Raw genomic sequence first — 19,206 nt, forward strand, 5'->3', positions numbered from 1 at the left:
CACTTCTATAAAAACTTTTTCATAATTTTAACTACATATACTGCTTTCAGCTGGAAGTTAATTTTCTTCATATTTAGCTGGTAAAGCACTGTGGTTTGGGTTTAGAAAAGACTAAAGCTGATAACACACTGATGGTTTTAGTTGATGCTGAGCAGTGCTTACTCCAAGCCAAGGACTTTTTAGTTTCTCATGTTCTGCCAACAAGGAGGTGTGCAAGAAGCCGGGAGGAAGCACAGCCAGGACTGGCCAAAGGGATATTCCACACCACAGAACATCATGTCCAGTATATAAACTGGGGAGAATTGGCAAGGAGGGACCAGTCACTGCTCTGGGATGGGGTGGGCATCCATCAGTGGGGGATGAGCAAGGGGATTGTGCATCACTTGTCTTTCTTGAGTTTTATTCCTCTCTTGTTGTTCTTATTATTAGTAAATTTATTTCAATTATTAAACTACTCCTATCTCAATCCAAGGTCATGGGTATCACCCTTTTTTCAGTTTTCTTTCCCATCCCACTGGGGGAGTCTGGGGACTGGGGTGAGTGAACATCTGTGTGGTACTTCACTGCTAGATGGGGTTTAACCAGAACACTGTATTAAGCCATTTAACTACACCTTTCAGAAACCTTTGTGTGCTTTCAGACAACCACTGTACTTCAGTTCTTATAGTGAATACACATCTTCATATGCCAGGGCTCTCTCCACATTCATCTTATCTTTGACAGGTCCCATCAAAGCTAAAAATTTCTGTAAGAAACCAAATTAGATGTTTAAGATTCTGTCTCTGGTGTAATTTCCAAGCTTTTTGTTTCACATCCTCTAGAACGCTTCAAATCGTAGGCCCACACAGTGTCTATTCCCTCTCCAGTAGTATGATCTGGAATCCAGCAAGGGAAAGGAAAGCGACAGGCAATAATTCTGGCATTATATTCAAGTTCTTCTTCCAGCTTCTTCTCCAGCTGTGGCATCTGTTGAGTTACAAGAAAAACTTCTCAGAAACAGTTAAAAATGGGAGCATTTTCTTTAGAAGCTAATTCAGGTGTTCAAGAGAAATCCAAGATTTGAGTAATTTCTTTTGAAAGTTTTAAGAAAGCATTTATGATATATATTACGGCTTTGATGCCTTGACAAAGAATGGTTGAAAAAAACCAGAAAATGGTTATTGTGCCCCAATTGGTGAGATCAAGGAAATAATAACTTTAAGATCTAAAACTTAAATCAAGCCCCATAAATTATCCCTTAAATTAAAAAAACACACAAGAACTAAAACTGCAGGGAAAAGAGTTTGCATGTTCCAATTTGCAATTCTCTTCCATGGGATTCTTCTCAGAGGGAATGAAAGTTCAGTCCCCTGGATTTATACTATTTATGACATCCCAAGGTTCATGAGCTATTGTGTGATACTCAAAAGTCATCACTGCTCAAAATTTACAATCTAACCCCAAGACCAATCCTGAGACACTTAAAACATCACACAGACAACAACCCAAAACAAAAATTCTGCTGTCACTCTATGGTAAAATACTGTTACATTACATAATATTGAAATTGAGCTTAGTCAAATCCACACCCCGTTAATGTATGCACGTGAATCCCTTCAGCAGCATTCCATGAAACAGAATGTAGAATTGTTTGGATTGTAAGGAACTTTTAAAAGTAATCTAGTTGAACACCCCTGCCATGGGTTGGGACATCTTCAACTAGATCAGGTTGCTCAGAGCCCCATCCAGTCCCCATCTATTGCCTCTCTGGGCAACCCATTCCAGCGTTCCACCATCCTATTCATAAAATTTTTCTTACTTATATCTAACATGAATCTGCCCTCTTTTAGTTTAAAACTATTACTGTCCCTACTAAAAACTCTGTCCCCATCTTGTTTACAAGCCCCCTTCAAGCACTAAAAGGCCACAATAAGGTCTCCTCAGAGTGAAGTCTTCTCCAGGCTGAATAACCCAAATTCTCCCAGCCTGTCTTCATAGGAAAGGAGCTCCTCTGAACCCACTCCAACAGGTCTACTGTCTTGTGCTGGAGTGCCCAGAGCTGGATGCAGCACTCCAAGTGGGGTCCCACCACAGCAGAGTAGGGGGGTAGAATCCTCTCCCTCCCCTGCTGGCCATACTGCTTTGGAGGCAGCCTAGAACATGTTTGGGCTTTGACTCCATATTTCAGGCTGTGAGTGCACATGGCTGGGTCACGTCCGGCCTCTCATCCATCAGTACCCCCAAGTCCTTCTGGTCAGGGCTGCTCTGGATCTGTTCATCCCCCAGCCCAGGTTGGTACTTGGGATTACCCTGACCCAGGTGCAGCACCTTGCACTTAGTCTTGTTGAACCTTGTAATATTCCCATGGGCCCACTTCTTGTCCAGGTCCCTCTGAATGGCAACCTGTCCTTCAGGCATGTCAACTGCACCACTCAGCTTGGTGTCATCTGCAAACTTTTCTGAGAGTACACTCAATCCTACTGTTTTATGCCAATGATGAAGATATTAAGCAGGACTGCTCCTAATACAGACCCCTGAAGGACACCAATTGTAGCTGATCTTCATCTGGACACTGAGACATTGACTATTACCCTCTAAATATATCCAGACAATTCCTTATCCACTGAACAGTTCATCCACCAAATCTCTCTGTCCCCATTTTAGAGAGCAGGATGCTGAGGGGAACCATGTCACATACCACTGTGCAACTCTCCTTGGCTGAACACCTACAGTCCAGCTTTCTTCCATTCACAAAAACTGAGAGGATATGAAAGCCAGGGCAAATATCACTACTTTTCTAGAACAAAACAACACCCTGACCAGTCACACGCTCTTTTTCTAATAAGAGCCTTGCAAATTCTGCCATGGACTAACTGAGAAATAAATTAACACACGTAGACTTAAAATAAATTTCCTTTCCATCACAGATAATGATTATGTTCCAGGGAAAAAAAAAAACAAAAACAAAAACAAAACCAAAACAAACAAACAAAAAAACTTAACAGGTTTAGCCACTTTTGTCCTTTGGAAAAGTTTGATGGTATGTTTAAGCAGATCAGCAGTACACATTCATTTGGAGTTCCTTTTATTCCTACATATTGTATCTATCTGAATGAGTAATTTTAACAGCAAACTCTACAGGCTACTTCTGTTATATGTAAAACACTAATTACTTTGGTTATCATGATGTAATGTTTAAAATTAAAAAAATTAAAAGGATAGTAGTTATTTAAAAATATAGCTGAATTTAAGTCACAAAGACAAAAAAGCATAAAATTTCACAAAAAGAATAAAAGAAACAAAACCCAAAAGAACATCATTAGAAAATAAGACTGACTAAAGAAAAGGTATTTCCAAAGGCTGCAAAGAGCTTCCACTATCACATACATGCAGGGTGGGCCTTTGATGTAATATCCTATTATAGCTACATTTAAGCTAACAATGGAATATTTTAGGAAAATTATAGTCATAGATCTAATATACCAAAGAGCTACCTCCAAATATTTTTAGGGATCTGATTTCATCTACACTGAAAATGCTTTTAAACCATTTTGCTGCCTTTAACACTCAGTAAATAAGCCTACTAGCACCTTAAACAAACTAGAAAAATAAGCCCACTTTGTTATCTAAAACTGAGTTGAGACACCAGAAAAATTTTTGTTACAGAAAATGTAAATATAGACCTGGACTAATTTTTTAGGAGTAATTATGAAAATTAGTGACACTGCATGTCCATATTAGCACAAATTAGAAAACACCATTAATAGCTCAGCCAAGTTTTGCCAAAAAGAATTATATCCTTGAACCGGTCAAACTAGTTTTTAAGCTAAATATATCAATTACATTATGTGTTACAATCATACTGTATTTTATATGAAGCCAGGGTTTGGGGGAATTTTTTGGTGTGTCAACAGAGATACATAGTTTAGAAAACTTTTTGTACAGTATATAATCAGTTAAAACACACAAGAGCTGCAAACATGAACACCTGGCAAGAATTCCTACCCTGAACAAGTTATTTTCTGCAATAACTCAGAAACAAACACACCTTCCCTCCAGATGCTTGCAAGAACAAGAGAGGTCTTAGTCCTCCCCAAAGATCAATAAATTCAGGTTTATAAAGCTAATCTTGGATATGAAATAAAATCACTGTGTGAAAGCATCAAATCAGGCCAGCATTATTAAAAAAACCTAAAGAGAGCTATTGTTCCTCAGTAAAAAAGAAGAAATGCATTAACGTTTCTAGAAAATTAATTTAGTCATTCAGGAGGCTGAGCATAAACAACTTCCAAAGTAAATTTAATAGGGGATCATAAGCAAACGAATGCTCAGGAAACACAGAGGTTCATAAGTTTGCATCTGTTGCATTTATGACAGTACTTTTGCTGAAAGAATTTAACCTAGTATTTACTGGATCCACAAAAGTTATTCTGAGCCCTATAGCTACCCTTTCTTTCTCAGCTGTTATTACATTTAACAGTTAATTCAGTATATCTGCTGGGTTTACTCACATTTTCCCAGGACATTCCTTTATTCCTAGTTTACTGAGCCAGCTTTCCTCACCAGCACTTTTCCCCTCGGTGCAACGGCAGAATTCCTGACCGAAAATCCAAGCGTTTCCAGCGCCTCCTGCCGGAACTCAGGCAAGGGAGCACGTAACACCCAGGGCTTGGCAGCATGAGGAACATCACGGTGCTCACTAATACCCCACCCATAGCCACTTCAGCTTCCAATACAGCTTACCATTGGAATCTGAAGTAGAGATTTACTTCTGGTGCCGTCGAAAAAGCAAACAAGCAAACAAAAAAGCATAGGAAGGTTTATTATGCTTCCTGTTACTGCTGCAGAAATGCTTTCAATGTATGCTGTATGGTATAGCATCACATAAAGTTCTTCACTCACTTCATTTCACACCTGCCTTAGCAAAGGAGCAAGCAAGACAGAAGTACAGGCTGACAGAATTGGGTTTGTTCAGCCTGGAAAAGAGAAGGCTTCAGGGGATCCAACTGCAGTCTCCCAGTACCTGAATGGAGCCTACAAGAGGGAGAGGGACCTTCTACAAGCATATGTAGCAACACAAGGGGGAAGGGCTTCAAACTGAAAGAGAGTATGTTTAGATTGGGTACTAGGAAGAAAATCTTCACATGAGGGTGATGAGGCAATTGAACAGGTTGCCCAGAGAAGCTGTGGATGTTCCAGCCATGGAATTGTTCAAACCAGGTTGGATAGAGCTCTATGGAATCTGGTCTAGTCAAAAGTGTCCCTGCTCATGGCAGGGGGTTGGAACTAGAGAAGAGAAGGTTGCATGGAGACCCCATAACCTTCCAATATCAGAAGGGAGCCTACGGGGAAGCTGGGGAGGGTCTCTTCATCAGGAACTGTAGAGATAGGACAAGAAGAATAGATAAAAATTGCAAGGGGAAATTTAGGGTAGATATTAGGAAGAAATTCTTTACTGTGAGGGTGGTGAGACACTGGAACGGGCTGACCAGGGAGGTTCTGGATGCCCCATCCCTGGCAGTGTTGAAAGCCAGGCTGGATAAGGCCTTGAGCAACCTAGTCTAGAGGAAAGTATCCCATGTACAGGAGGGTTGGGACTTGAGGATGTTTAAGGTCCCTACCAACTCTTAATGTTCTATGATTCTGTGATTATTACTGACTACCTTTGACCATCTGCAGGTTGATTCATTTTTCAGATTACTGTATTAACACTGAATGCCTTGGCATTAAAATAATTAAACATTGTAACAAATAATTAGACAGCATAATAAAGAAAATAGAATAATATAATAAAAATTAAAAATAAATAGTAAGATTACCATTTGAGGTACTCCAAAAACAACAACATTTCTATAATGGGAAAAAGAAACCTAAAAGAAAAATTGAGAACAAATCTTATCAAAAACGGCATTTATAGTTAGAGAAATTCTCACCATTCTTTCCTCCTAATTCCTCTAGCTGCACTTCTTTCAACAGGGATTTAGACCAAAAATATGTAAAGAGATCCCTTACCAACTTTCCATCACAAAAATTTCCACATAAAGAAAACTTCATACTGCCAAACAGCAAAAATCTTCTACTGTCTGGCCAAGAATATGGAATAGTAATTCTAGAAGCAGAAAAAGCATTAATTTAGAAAATACCTACATGACTTTACTAATAACTAAAGAGTAATTTTCACAGCTCCTGTATATGATAAAATCATGTATGCTTTAAGTTTGCCCCTTCTTTTCTTAAATGTTAGCTAGCTATAAAAACTTTCTAGGCTCTCTAACGACTGAGTTCTTCCACTCAGTGCCATGAAGTTCTCCTATGCTCCTCTCTGAACACAAACACCCCCACAGCCAAAAAAAACCCTCCCACATAATTCATCAATTCAAGCTGGCCCAGGCTTGCTCAAGGAGCCTCTATTGGTAAAGGAAGCACTTGAATAAAGCACGAAAGCAGCAGAACAGCATACTGAGTCCACAGAAACCAGATTCCTAGCACAAGTACTTTGCTCAAAGCCCAATATAGCACCTTGTGGTCAGACAGCATTTCAGCTCTTTCAGGAAAGTATGTGCAAACTTATAAAATCTCTCAATCATCTCAGATTCATTCTTACATAATACAGTACCTACCTTCCATAAGTCTGAAATATAAAATTTGGTGTTCTGATGTACCCCATCTCTCCAGGCACGATATCTGGAGTACCAGACTAGCCAGGGATTCAATTCATAACCAACAGCCTGGAATCCCTTTTTTGCAGCTGCTATCACCTACAAGGAAGAAAATAAATCTTCACTTCGAAGCATAAAAGTCTATTCACCTAAAGAGGAGCACACAGTTTTATTTAAAATATAAATCAAAGGAAAGTACTTTTCTAAGTCACCCTGGTCTTAATGCCCAACAGATTAGCTATATAGTGAACAGAAACTCAAAACTACATTTTACTATTATTACTAGTCCAACTGAAATACAGTCAGGCAAACAAAATGAAAACAAACATTCACAGGGCAAAGCTGTGGGCCTGCAATACATCTATAATTTACATAAAAGTTTAATTTAACATATTCATGACACTGTCTTGGAATTAAAGAGTACCAACGTTGATCACAGAGAGAACAAGCAAAAATGCTCAAAATTAACCACCTATTTGAAAAGCAGTGAGGGATAGGTACTTGAGCAGCCCTCGAATCAGAGCGAAAATGACAAAACAATAGAAAGAGTCTGAAAGTAAACTGTAGATCTGTGTTTTTAAAAAATTTTAAAAAATGCACTGATTTCTAGAATAAAGGTTTAAGGCATAATTTAAAAGGTTACTGCCAACTTCTAAGCAGGAATCACCTGATGAACTATCAATTACAAAACAAGCAAGGTGAAATCAGGAAGTACACATTTCTTAACAGAACTTCTCAAACAGCCTTACCTGGACTGTATATTTCACCCTCTTAAAATAATGCATCTTCCATGACACACAGAGCACTTGCAAATTCACCAAAAGAATCTGACATTTTTATCACACTTGGAAATGTGGTAAATATCTTCATATTTATCCACTAATTACACCTGAGAAAGCACTAATAACTGAAAGCATCTGAACAGACTTTTTTCAAGACAGATGCATCAAGGAAGCACCGAGCATTCAATTTTAGGCACCTGGCTTTCCAAATAGTCTTCAGTCTCCATTTAGGCACCTATATAATATATCTGAATTAATGACACAGTACCTCTTGAAATTAGATACCTCTGATGAGAGTTAGCAGCCAGAATGATGAACAGAGAGGGCATCAGAAACTGCAGTTATCCCATGCCTAAGTTTTTTGGTCTTTTTCCTACCCAGGCATAATTCAAGCAATCTCCACAGATTTGGCATTCCAAATCAATTTTTTTTTTTACATGGACAAATAGTTGACTCATTCACATAAAACATGAAAAACGGTAACATTCAAGAACTTGTTTTCATCAAAAACCACCACCACATTGCTAAATCTGACCTGACGCAGACAGTTACGAAAAAAAACACACAAAATATCACAGCAGCAAGAGAGAAACCAAACAACGCCATTCTCCACTATATCCTTGCCAGGTTTCACAAATTTGGGCTCAAGCAACAACCTGGAAACACAGTATCACTTTTTCTTACATGATTCTCACAATTTCTCTTGGTGTTTATTCCAGTTTCACCACATGGATTTGGAAGGAGGGAAACCAGCACTGCACAAAGGTGTGAAGACTACAGTTCTAACCACAGCAGCATTTTTATTTTTATAATCCATCGCGCAATGCTCATTTCTTTTTGCACTTCTATCACCTTTATACATTAAGCATCTCACAGCCTCAATTGCTGCAGCTACACACCTTTGCAGAATCACAGCTCCTTGTCAATCAGTACCAAGACCCTGATTGCATCTTTTCAAGTGAATGCACTGTGATTCCCTCCAGACACCACAATGGCATTTTCTCCACTACCTTGGTCAAGCTACCGGTAAGACTGCAGCAAAAACTATTTAGTACTCATCAAAACCAAATGCAAACCTTTCTCAGCTTTGATCGTTTTCATAAGACTCAGACACAACCACCACCAGATGTCAAAGACATTTTTAAGCGTGAGGAAACATAGCCCCAGCACTGTGGCACTTTTTAAAGAGGTGATCTAAAAGGAAGGCAGCGTCCATAACTTACAACGCGGCCATCCCCGCTACCAATGTCAACTAGGGAGCCACTTCTGTTTTCCAACATTTTCAGCACGTTCTGGATCTGCGTGGCGGTGGCAGGAACGAAGGGCAGGCACACCTTCCTCAGGGCCGGGGTCACGAAGGGGGTGGCCACAGCATAGAGGGCCACCAAGGTGCCCCCCACACCGGCCGTGACCAGCAGCCCCCAGCCGCTCCTCCGGGAGCCGCCCTCGCCCTGCTCCTGCGGGATCTCCTTCGCCAGCGCCTGGGACATCGCGCCCGGGACGGACAGGGAGTGTTTTCGCTCACTTCAGACAAAGCAGTATCTTGTAGCAGAGAGCTAGGACGTAAAAGAGGAGAAAAAAAACCACCGTATAACACTTCAGCCGATCCCAGGGAAATGTTACAGCTGCTGAAAAGCTGAGGCACGAGGGGCAGGAATGCGGTTTCCACTGAAACCCCCGGCCCTCCACACGGGTCGGGCAGCAGCGCGCCCCGGAACAGCTCAAGGGCGGCGCAGGCAGGGACCTCCCCGCCACGGACCGCCCGGGAGCCCGCCCCGGGGACACGTCCAGGAGTTACTGCTCCTCCTCTGCAGAGGGAGTTTTCCCTGGGACACAGCGACACTAGCCACCAAACACCCCAACTCGCCAATGCCCAACCCCGGCTTATGCTCGGCCTACAACGTTTATAGGGAAAGGCAATACCACTTCGCTATGAAGGGGTGGGAGACAAGAACCTCTCTGGAGAGAAGCGCCGCACACGCTTTTTCCACCGTGTCTGTTTTCCCTCCTCCGCCCTCGCGTCACCCGGCGCAACCCGCTGCCGCCTCTCCGGGCACCCGTATTCCGCCCCGTTCAATACATCCTCCCTCCTTCCCTCCCCGCCCCCTGGCGCCGGGCGGCTTCCAGAAGGCTCCGCTGGGGGCGCCACAAAGGTCCCGCCCCTGAAATAAGGCGCGGGGGTGGGGGCTGCGCATGCGCGGGGCGGCGCGCGGCGGGCGCGGCGACTTCCGGGCGGTGCGGGCGGGCAGTGGCGGTGGGAGCAGGTGGTGCAGCCATGTCGGCCATGGGGACTCTGGCGTTTGACGAGTATGGGCGGCCCTTCCTCATCCTTAAGGACCAGGAGCGCAAGACTCGCCTCATGGGGCTGGAGGCGCTCAAGGTGAGCGAGCAGGGCGGCTGCTGGGGCCGCCCGCGGGCCCGCGCTGGCTGTGCCGCGCCGCGCCGCGCCATGCTGTTGCCGCGCCATGCTGGTGCCGTGCCGTGCCGTGCCGTGCCGCCCGAGGGCTGGGAGGATGGAGCCCCTGGGGCGAGGCGCTGCCGCGCTCAGCGCTAGCCCCGCCCGAGGCGCAGGGCGGATGGAGCCTGGACTAGGCCCGTAAGCGGGGGAAAGATGGAGAAAGAGAGAAGACATCGCCCCGGGGCTGGGAATCCGCGGCACGGCGTCCGTGGGGGCTCCGTGCCGTGCATCCGCCCCGGAGCTGCGGGGCTTTGGGGCCATCACCCCCGGGGGTGCGGCGCGCCCCTCCCCGCGGCTCCTGCCTCGGTCCCCTTAGACTGCCGCCCGGAGCTCGGCCGCCGGAGGAAGGCCGCGGCTTAGTGCGGGTGGTGCAGATCCCGACGGAAGAAGGGAGCGGACGCTGGAACAGAGAGCTTTTGGGTGCCCCATTCCTGGCAGTGCTCAGGGGGAGGTTGAATGGGGCATTGAGCAACTGTTCTTGTGAAAGGAGTTCTGCCCCTGGCAGAGGGTGGGACCTGTGTGATCTTGAAGGACCCTTCCAAGCCAAACCATCCTGTGATGATTCTGTGATGGGTAAAATTGCGCTGCCTTCTCTTTGAGCGTTAGGGCTGTCATTTGTCTGCTCTGCTTTTACGTGCTTTAGCAGAGCCAGCACAAGCAATACAAGGAAAGGCATAGGAAATGTTTCTGTCATAAAACCAATACACACATACTGATTGTTTTTCAATCATAATTGTTGTTAGTTAAATTACAGCATTTGCGCTATTCGCTGTGTTTTGCTTAGCTTAATATTGTGGTTTTGGAATGCGTGATAATGATTTAACTTCTGTCTTTATTATCCTTTGTTTTACAGTCTCACATAATGGCAGCGAAGGCTGTGGCAAGTACTCTGAGAACATCCCTTGGGCCTAATGGTAACAATGAAGAACTTTTAGTGGTTCTGTCCTAGTAATTTTTGGGGGGCATTTTCAAAATTTTCCTTCATCTTTTGAACATACGTTTTTTAGGCTTGGATAAAATGATGGTGGACAAGGATGGTGAGGTGACTGTGACAAATGATGGTGCTACCATCCTGAATATGATGGATGTGGATCACCAGATAGCCAAACTTATGGTGGAGCTGGCTAAATCTCAAGATGATGAGATTGGGGATGGAACTACTGGAGTCGTTGGTGAGAAAGTATTTGAAATTTAGCTTTCTTTTTTATATTTAAAATCAAGCTGCTTCAGCTATTAAAAAAAATGTGAGAAATAACAGTCGCTTTCCTCTAGCAGTTCTTTGGAGTATTTATTGTTGCAGTGTTCCTGTCAGTTCTTGTATTAGAAGTCTTTTGTGTCTTTTCGAAGTTTGGTTGCATTTTATGGTAGTGCTAAGACTCCCCTTGATACTTTAAAAATTTTCTGCATAATTTTCTTCTGTAATCTCCTTGTCCTGCCTTGATGCCTATAATACATTTTGTTGTTAACATAATGTGGTTTTCTTGCTAAACAAAGCAAGTAGGGGTTTTTCATGTTTGTTTGTTTTTTTTTTATTTAGGAAACCTTGAACTCTTATAATTTTGCAGAAAAATCAGAAACTGTGCTATTTATTCTGTTGATAATGTACTTAAAATTGTGATGCGATCATGAGTAAAGCTTCCTTTAATTTTTTTTATTTGTAGTTCTGGCAGGGGCGTTACTGGAGCAGGCTGAGCAGTTGCTGGACCGAGGCATTCACCCCATCAGAATAGCAGACGGTTATGAGCAGGCAGCACGCATTGCCATTGAGCATCTAGACAAAATCAGTGACAGCTTCCCAGTTGATCCACAGAACACTGAGCCTCTGATCCAGACAGCAAAGACTACTCTGGGCTCTAAAGTGTAAGTCACAAAAGCTGAATATTGAATGAATATTTACCCTTCCATTGAAAACCCTCTGTGTGGAAAGGAGAAATCCTGGTGTTTTGATGGATTATTAAATTGTGTTACTGGAGGGCTGCTGAAGGCTCTTCAATATCTTGTTTTGACTAATTCCTCAATGGACTCCTGTTTCAGGATAAGAATTTGTGAATCCTTTGTCTCTAAAGGGTCAATTCAATGAAGTTAAGCGGCTGCAGTATTGATTTCATTCTAACTTGTTAGTTCCAAGTTTCTGCATCATAGGTTCCAAAAGTAATGTAAATCTCTTAAAAATAATAATATGTCATCTTTTGGGGGTTTTTCCCACTAAAAAATTTCTAACTTAGGATGGTTCCATAAGTTCATTTTCCTTTATGGGTTCTATGTGTCATTCATAAATTCAGACATTGGAAAGGCTTCCTTTGCAGAGTTGTCTTACGAGTGGTTTTTGTTTCTTGAGTGTTCTTTAGTAGTTTAGTTCTCCTGACTTGTTCCAAATCTGTGTTGAGACTCCATTGACAGAGGTTCCCCACACCAAACATATTGTGTGTTCTGTTTTCTGCCATAGCCAGCACCTTTATTTCTGTGAACAAACAGTCAGGACCCCCTCTTTTCATACAGTATGCAAAAGTTGATTGCTGTAGTGGTATTCTTGTTGTTTAAGACTGATTTATAGAATCACCTGTTTTTTCCAAATTGTGGAAATGGAGTACAACTTGATTTTATTTTTTTCAAACATAGAGTGAACCGCTGTCACAGGCAAATGGCAGAGATTGCTGTGAATGCTGTACTGACTGTAGCAGACATGGAACGTAAAGATGTTGATTTTGAGCTGATCAAAGTGCAAGGCAAAGTGGGTGGGAGACTGGAAGATACACAGTTGGTTAAAGGAGTGATTGTGGATAAAGATTTCAGTCATCCACAGATGCCAAAAGTAAGTGATGTTCTTGTGTATAATGGCTTAAATAAGAATTTCTAGCCTACCTCAAATGTTGCCCTAGCATTTATTAAGTATTTACCTAATCTTGTGGTTTAGCTTGGCTTTTCACCCTTATGTTAACAGAGGAAGGGGCAAGGAGCATGAAATTTTTCATATTGGAAAAGATCAAGTTAGAATTTACAACAACATTGAGAAATTGTGGTGGAAGGGAGGAATTACTGTACTGCTAAGTGAGGACGGGTTGAGGGTTCTGTGTTATGTAGAAATAATTATCTCTGGTGTGTGACATGTTTGATATGCTTAGTGCAATGCAGTGTCAAGATTCTTAACCTTTATGAATTGCCATGTTGTCCTGCCATGTGTTTGGAACACTCCGGAATCTGTCCTTGTTTTACGTTTGGTGTAGGTAAGATCTCCAAGTCTTTGGGCAGTGTACTTCAAGAAAACTTTTTCTGTTCTAACATATTTATCTAGCAGATAACAATGTTTATGCTGTAAAAAGGAAGACTAGTGAAAAATATCAGTCATGTGATAGTTGAAAAGTTGTTACAAAGATGAGTAGTATTCTCAGTGGTCACAGTCGATAGGGATGGTTTAGTGGAATTTTTCTTTTGTTTTTTTAAATATTAAACCATAAAAAGGTATGACTAGTAAAGATTGTTAAGGGCTTCAACGCCGTCTTGGAGCTGTGGAATTTGTTCTAAGTGGTTTATTGAGACTATTGACAGAATTACTTAAGTTACGCTTAGTTAAGTTTAGAATAAGTCAAACGATCTTCACATTTCCTCCAGTGTTTGTGTTTATAAAGATATGTCTTTATGTTTTGCAAATACAAGAAAAAGATGTTAATGCGGTCAAAAATCATCTTTTTTTTTTTTTTTAATTGCCCAGGAGCTAAAAGATGCTAAAATTGCAATCCTTACATGTCCATTTGAGCCACCTAAGCCTAAAACCAAACATAAGCTTGATGTCACATCTGTGGATGATTACAAGGCACTGCAGAAATATGAAAAAGAGAAGTTTGAAGAGATGGTGAAGCAGGTAGCCTTTAGAATTATTTCTGTTTGCTTTGTCTTTCCCAGCCTTTAGGGGAAAAAAGCATAGTGCACTGATTCATTCCTGTAAATGAGCTACTAATCCTGGTGGGAAGCAGCGTACAAGCAGTTGTAATGCTCTGAATCAAAGTTAATGTAAGAAAGAGATAACAGCTTGGTTTAAAATATATTTTGATCTCTGTGTGCCAGAGAGTTCTTCTTGAGAATTGTCTTTTGAGAAAATTGGGAGAATTAAAACCATGAAGAGTGTTTTTCATTCCTTTTTTAGTTCTGATCAGAAGGTTGATGATTTATGTTGCTTTCAGATAAAAGACACTGGTGCAAACCTTGCCATTTGCCAGTGGGGTTTTGATGATGAGGCAAATCACTTGCTGCTCCAGAATGAGCTTCCTGCTGTTCGTTGGGTTGGTGGACCTGAAATAGAAGTAAGTAAAACTGGGCTTTGTACCAGTTGTTAAAACTTTTATGAAGTAATAATAGGCTGTACCAGCTAAAAATTCAGGCTTTCTGGGTATCACTGCATAATTGTGTATGGGTGTGGTTACTGGAGAAAAATCATTGGGGATTTGTGAGAAGAACCTACCATGGAGAGGATTATTGTTTATAATTGGAGCATATTTTCCCAATAATTATATTACTTAATGAAAGTTTTAGGTGTCTAGGAAGGTTTCTGCTTTAGTCCTGCTGTTTGCAGAAACAAAACATTGGCTGAAGTACTTTGAAAGTGATGGGAAGATAACCTTTTGGAGTAGGCATTTGACAGATGCTTTTCCACTAGTTCTGTGTTCTGAAAAACACCATGGGAAACTCCTGTTAAAATAACTCATGGCTGTTTCGCTGCAGTTAATCGCCATTGCGACAGGCGGGCGCATCGTGCCGCGCTTCTGCGAGCTCACAGCGGAGAAACTGGGCTTTGCTGGCGTTGTCCGGGAGATCTCCTTCGGAACAACCAAGGACAGGATGCTCCTCATCGAGCAGTGTCAAAACTCCAGAGCTGTGACTATTTTCATTAGGGGAGGAAATAAAATGGTGAGATGCTTGCTTTAATACATAGTTGCAGAATGTTTCTTTGTAAAGCATATTAGTGCACTCTCTCCACTTTGTCTACATCTTCCTTGTGATGTGGGCAAATAGGAAGGGGCTTGTAGGCAGTCAGGACTGTGTGTTGGAAGTAACTTGTAGATTTACATCCTATGTTTTTAAACAAAAGCTTTAGTCTCTTCTGTTAGACCATATAGTTCATAAATATAGAAACAGTTTTACCTGTGGATGCTCCTAATTTTTTTTTTTCTTATGAGAGGGTCACTTTTATGAATAAAGACATACTAGCATCTTTGAAAGATTTGGTTTATTGTAGACCTAGTTGTATCACTTCTGATTTAGTCCAGTTAAAATAATTTCAAATAAAAACCCCAAACTACTGCAAACTGTATATCCCCACACCCTCTATCCCCCACTCCCCCTGAACTGAGACCACTTTAAATACTTATGTACTTAAACTGGGTTTTGGTTGCACTGTTAGTGCTGAATGATATTTACTATAGACCAAGTCCTACTTTAAATGAAAAACCTTTGGGAAAAAAAGAGCATACTCTAGTCTGAAATTTTCTTTTAAGAAAGCAGAAATGCTGCTTTAAAAGTTAGCATTTTTGTTAAACCTCCTACTTCAGTTCAAGTGAGAAGTGGAAAGAAACTGCAGTCTGACAATAATGTTGGCATTTAAAGTTCAGTGTTTTGTGTCTTGTAAATATGCAAGATTGAAAACCTTTTTCATGCTGGTTTTTGTTGTTTTCATGTAAGTTTCTGTTATTTCAAATTACGAGTTTAACAAACATAACAATGTATTTTAACAGTGTATTTTTGTGCATATTTTATTCTTTGCCACTGGATGTCAAACATTCTCTATTTTTAAGTAGTGTAACTTAGCAATAGTAAAGCTGCATTGGAGCCATGAAAAATCTCAAGAGTTTATTTGCAGTTTCCACATCTGTATTAGGAACTACATCTTCACAGCCTTCAGATGTGTGTGTTGTCAAACTCGGGCTGTTGTGTAATTCCAGATCATTGAAGAAGCAAAGCGCTCTCTTCACGATGCCTTGTGTGTAATCCGGAATCTCGTTCGGGACAACCGCATTGTGTATGGTGGTGGTGCAGCTGAAATATCTTGTGCCTTGGCAGTCAGTGAGGCAGCAGATAAGGTAAGAAAGGAACAGTTAAAATTTTCTTTATTGTATGAAGGATTGAGCCTGCCTTAGGAGATTTCAGAAGAACTTCAAAGATTTTCCAGAAAGTTCTGCAACATGCGCTTTCTGATGTTCCCTGATAACCAGTGTTAAAAGTCGCTCCTGCCTCTCTAAAAAGTCATTGCCAGTACTTTTTTTCCTTCTGTGCTAGGAGCAGTTTCATTTTTTTAAAATTTCAAGTAGTTATCATTCAGAGGTATTTGTTTAGTCACTATATTCCAAATAAAATCTGCTTATTGTGTGTATGTATTTTATATCTAGTATGAAAATCTGCTTTTACTAACATTGGAGCTTAAGGGCTTATGAATTCGAATTTCTTTTCCTCTAGTGCCCATCTTTAGAACAGTATGCTGTGAGAGCTTTTGCAGATGCCCTGGAAGTAATTCCCATGGCCCTCTCAGAGAACAGTGGTATGAATCCAATACAGACAATGACGGAAGTGCGAGCGAGGCAGGTGAAAGAAAATAATCCTGCCCTGGGCATTGACTGTTTGCAGAAAGGAACAAATGGTAAGAACTGCAATGTGGAGAAGGAGGAGTATTAAAGCTTTTCTTTCTCAAAAGCTCAAAATGCTCACTGTGGTTTTTTTAAACCTGTGCATCACTTGAGTTATTCAAACCCTTGTACCTTGCCATAATATATGGGAATGTGCTTGGAGAGTAGATTTATGTCCACCAGGAGGAAAATGTGTAATTGCCTGAAAAGCTCTGTTGGGTGGTAAGATTAGTTGAAGATGTTGACTGATGTAGTACAGGAAAGAAGGCTGCTCTTAGAATGAGGCAACCAGGCTGTGCTTTAAATACTGAAGTTTTAGTGATCCAGGTTACACTGCAGTCCTAAGGACAGTTGCTTTGAGAAACAGCTTGTGAAGAAGTAAACAAAAGGCTGGAAATATTTGTAGGCCATGATGTTCACACCAATATGTCTGCATATATAAACCTGGAGCAAATATGCAAAGACTAAGAAGCCAGTGTATTAACCATATTTTCAGCTGGATCTACACTTTTCACCTTCTTAGTTACTCTGTTGGTTTTTTCAGAAGAGAATGTGGTAAACTGTAATATGTATATTCATAACCCTTGTTTAGGTGTTTCTGTTTGATAGCATTTGACCTTTCACTTCTTTAGCATTTGCTCAGCCTTTAGAGTGCTTTTAATATATGTGTATAGAAATTTTGCTTTTCACCATTCTGCGTTACTTTTTGAAAAGCACAACCTAATTGGGAAAAGGGTCATATCTTAATGTCCTAGAATCTTTGGTAAGAACCCACAAGTAAAACTCCAGTTTGTACCAATTATGTTTGTAAACCACAGTGGCCAAGAGTAGGAATTTCAAAATGTTCTTTGAAATGGATGTGGAATTCACTATTACTAATTACTAACATTTATAGGTTAAGTGTTACATCTAGATTTCACAAGGGCATCTAATTCTACTCCTTTCTTTTGGCAGATATGAAGCAGCAGCATGTTATAGAAACCTTGATTGGTAAGAAACAGCAGATTTCTCTGGCGACTCAGGTTGTCAGGATGATCCTGAAGATCGATGACATCCGTAGGCCTGGAGAATCTGAAGAGTGAAGGTCAAAAAACAGGAAACATTAAGGGGCCACAGCAGTAGCGAAGACTGTAGTATTCTGATGCTTCATCTTCAGCTATTTATTCTGGACACTTCTTGTTTCACATACTGTAATGGCTAGTTGTTGGAAATAAAACAATTTAGCACTGCTGATTTGAAGACTTGTTTCAGAAGTGTTGTTGCATCTTTTCTTAGGTGTGAATATTCATAGAAAATACTTCCTGAATGAATAGGGAAAAAACCATAAATAATGCAGCAATAAAATTTAATGGGTCACTTTCCATTGTTCCCTATGGGGAAAACCCACATATTCTCATTTTAAGAGGTCTGTCACTCTTTGATGACGCTAACAGAAATCATTTTAATTAATTTTTCTCACTAAATTTAACTAATTAAATATTAACTAATTATTTTAGCTTCCAGTAATTCTCATATGTTAAATATATTAAGCATGAAGCTTCAATCTGAAAAGTTAAAGGAACTGTATTCCATGCTTCCAGTTGCTTCAATTTTTTTCTCTTTTTGTTGCCCTCTTCCTGGTTTATGAGGGTTAAGGAGGGTTTTTTCCCAGGGGTCTACACATTCAGCCAAGTGCGGTTTTTCTCAGAACTTCGTCTATAGTCCCACAGTTAAGTGCACTTACTCAAAAGGTCCCTAGTAGAGTGGTGGAGTAAAGTTGATCAGTGAGGTGCCATGCCTGTGAAACTATCAGCAAGAAACAAGTGGTAGACCAGAACTAATGCACAATTTCTTTGAAAGATTTCAAAAGTGAGGGAAGTGTTACAAATACCAACTCGGCATTCCTTGTGTTACATGGGGCAGAGGGAGCTCTTTACTGGCCACTGTTTGCTACCAGGTCAGGTTCTGGTTGGTTTTAACTGACTACCTCGAGTCAAACAAAACCCTTCAGTGAGTGTTGGTAGAGGAAGAAGGGTAAAAGCAACAAGTTCACTAATTACAGGACTGGTTTTATTTCTAGAACTGTTTTAGGATAAATCGTGCAAAGCTTTATTGTCATTAATAAAAACTTACTGGTGGGTGTTTCATATTACTCTTTGGCCTTTTCCCAAATTAGCTTCATTTAGATGCAGTTCAGTAGACAACAACAGTTCATCAGTTTTACTGCTGCCAAGCTTTGTCATTCTCAATCTGTTCAGGGATGTGAGTGTGACTCTAAAATCCCATAAATACCTGTGCTCACGTAGAGCCATCTCTTACTTTGTGTGCTAATACAAAAGGAAAACAGCTGTAGCTAGAATTTAAAAGGGAGCAGTGTACTTGTACTAATGTACCCCTTTCACCTCATAGTGAAGATGTGCATGTGATAGGAAGTGAGAAAACAGCTATTGCAATTTTGCTGGGTTTTCATCTTCCATCCCCTGGCATGGTTGAACCCCCTTTGCCATCTAAGTCCCATGTAGTTACAGGTTTTGACTGTAAACTGCTTAATACAGAAGCCCCTAGAAACACAGGACAAATTACTTTGAAAATTGAAATTGTGGCTTCACTGATCTGGCTTGAGGAATAAACATTTTGTGCTCTATATATATGAATATTTGTTAATGTTCAACTAGATCTTAGTATGGAAATCTGAAGCTTGGTAATGGAACTTTGATAAAACTGGAAGAAATGGAAGT

The 19,206-nt window shown here is 40.9% G+C and overlaps 2 protein-coding genes across 4 annotated transcripts; one reads left to right on the top strand and one right to left on the bottom strand.

Moving 5' to 3' along the window:
- Window positions 1–678: 678 nt before the first annotated feature.
- ATPSCKMT (ATP synthase c subunit lysine N-methyltransferase) lies at window positions 679–9,497 on the bottom strand. 3 transcript variants are annotated; one of them, XM_066186065.1, is made up of 5 exons: window positions 9,376–9,497; window positions 8,644–8,976; window positions 6,600–6,737; window positions 5,799–5,849; window positions 679–966 (listed from the first exon to the last, which is right to left on the bottom strand). In XM_066186065.1, the coding sequence occupies exons 2-5, from the start codon at window positions 8,908–8,910 to the stop codon at window positions 769–771; spliced, it is 654 nt and encodes a 217-aa protein (XP_066042162.1). In that variant the 5' UTR covers window positions 8,911–8,976; window positions 9,376–9,497; the 3' UTR covers window positions 679–768. The 3 variants fall into 3 exon arrangements, with proteins under 3 accessions (XP_066042162.1, XP_066042153.1, XP_066042172.1); XM_066186056.1 differs by having other exon boundaries at window positions 9,344–9,497; XM_066186075.1 differs by lacking the exon at window positions 5,799–5,849 and having other exon boundaries at window positions 9,344–9,497.
- Window positions 9,498–9,661: 164 nt separating this feature from the next.
- CCT5 (chaperonin containing TCP1 subunit 5) lies at window positions 9,662–17,728 on the top strand. The gene is made up of 11 exons (XM_066186087.1): window positions 9,662–9,800; window positions 10,732–10,792; window positions 10,886–11,050; window positions 11,540–11,738; window positions 12,498–12,690; window positions 13,588–13,737; window positions 14,057–14,176; window positions 14,595–14,780; window positions 15,812–15,949; window positions 16,323–16,503; window positions 17,444–17,728. Exons 1-11 carry the CDS (start codon window positions 9,696–9,698, stop codon window positions 17,569–17,571), a joined length of 1,626 nt encoding a protein of 541 aa, XP_066042184.1. The 5' UTR covers window positions 9,662–9,695; the 3' UTR covers window positions 17,572–17,728.
- The last annotated feature ends 1,478 nt before the right edge of the window (window positions 17,729–19,206 follow it).

Source organism: Chamaea fasciata, unplaced genomic scaffold, assembly GCF_029207755.1.
Source record: "Chamaea fasciata isolate MVZ Bird 193981 ecotype frontalis unplaced genomic scaffold, bChaFas1.0.hap1 SCAF_1, whole genome shotgun sequence".
Taxonomy (NCBI): domain Eukaryota; kingdom Metazoa; phylum Chordata; class Aves; order Passeriformes; family Sylviidae; genus Chamaea; species Chamaea fasciata.

Bases quoted from the DNA above. Each gene is read 5' to 3' on its own strand.
- ATPSCKMT (XM_066186065.1), bottom strand. From the start codon at position 8,910: ATGTCCCAGGCGCTGGCGAAGGAGATCCCGCAGGAGCAGGGCGAGGGC. The intron at 5,850-6,599 runs GTAGGTACTGTA...TTTTTCTTTTAG, and splicing joins ATATTTCAGACTTATGGAAG to GTTTCTTTTTCCCATTATAG. The intron at 967-5,798 runs GTAATCTTACTA...GTAACTCAACAG, and splicing joins TTTTTGGAGTACCTCAAATG to ATGCCACAGCTGGAGAAGAA.
- CCT5 (XM_066186087.1), top strand. From the start codon at position 9,696: ATGTCGGCCATGGGGACTCTGGCGTTTGACGAGTATGGGCGGCCCTTC. The intron at 11,739-12,497 runs GTAAGTCACAAA...TTTCAAACATAG, and splicing joins ACTACTCTGGGCTCTAAAGT to AGTGAACCGCTGTCACAGGC. The intron at 15,950-16,322 runs GTAAGAAAGGAA...CTTTTCCTCTAG, and splicing joins TCAGTGAGGCAGCAGATAAG to TGCCCATCTTTAGAACAGTA.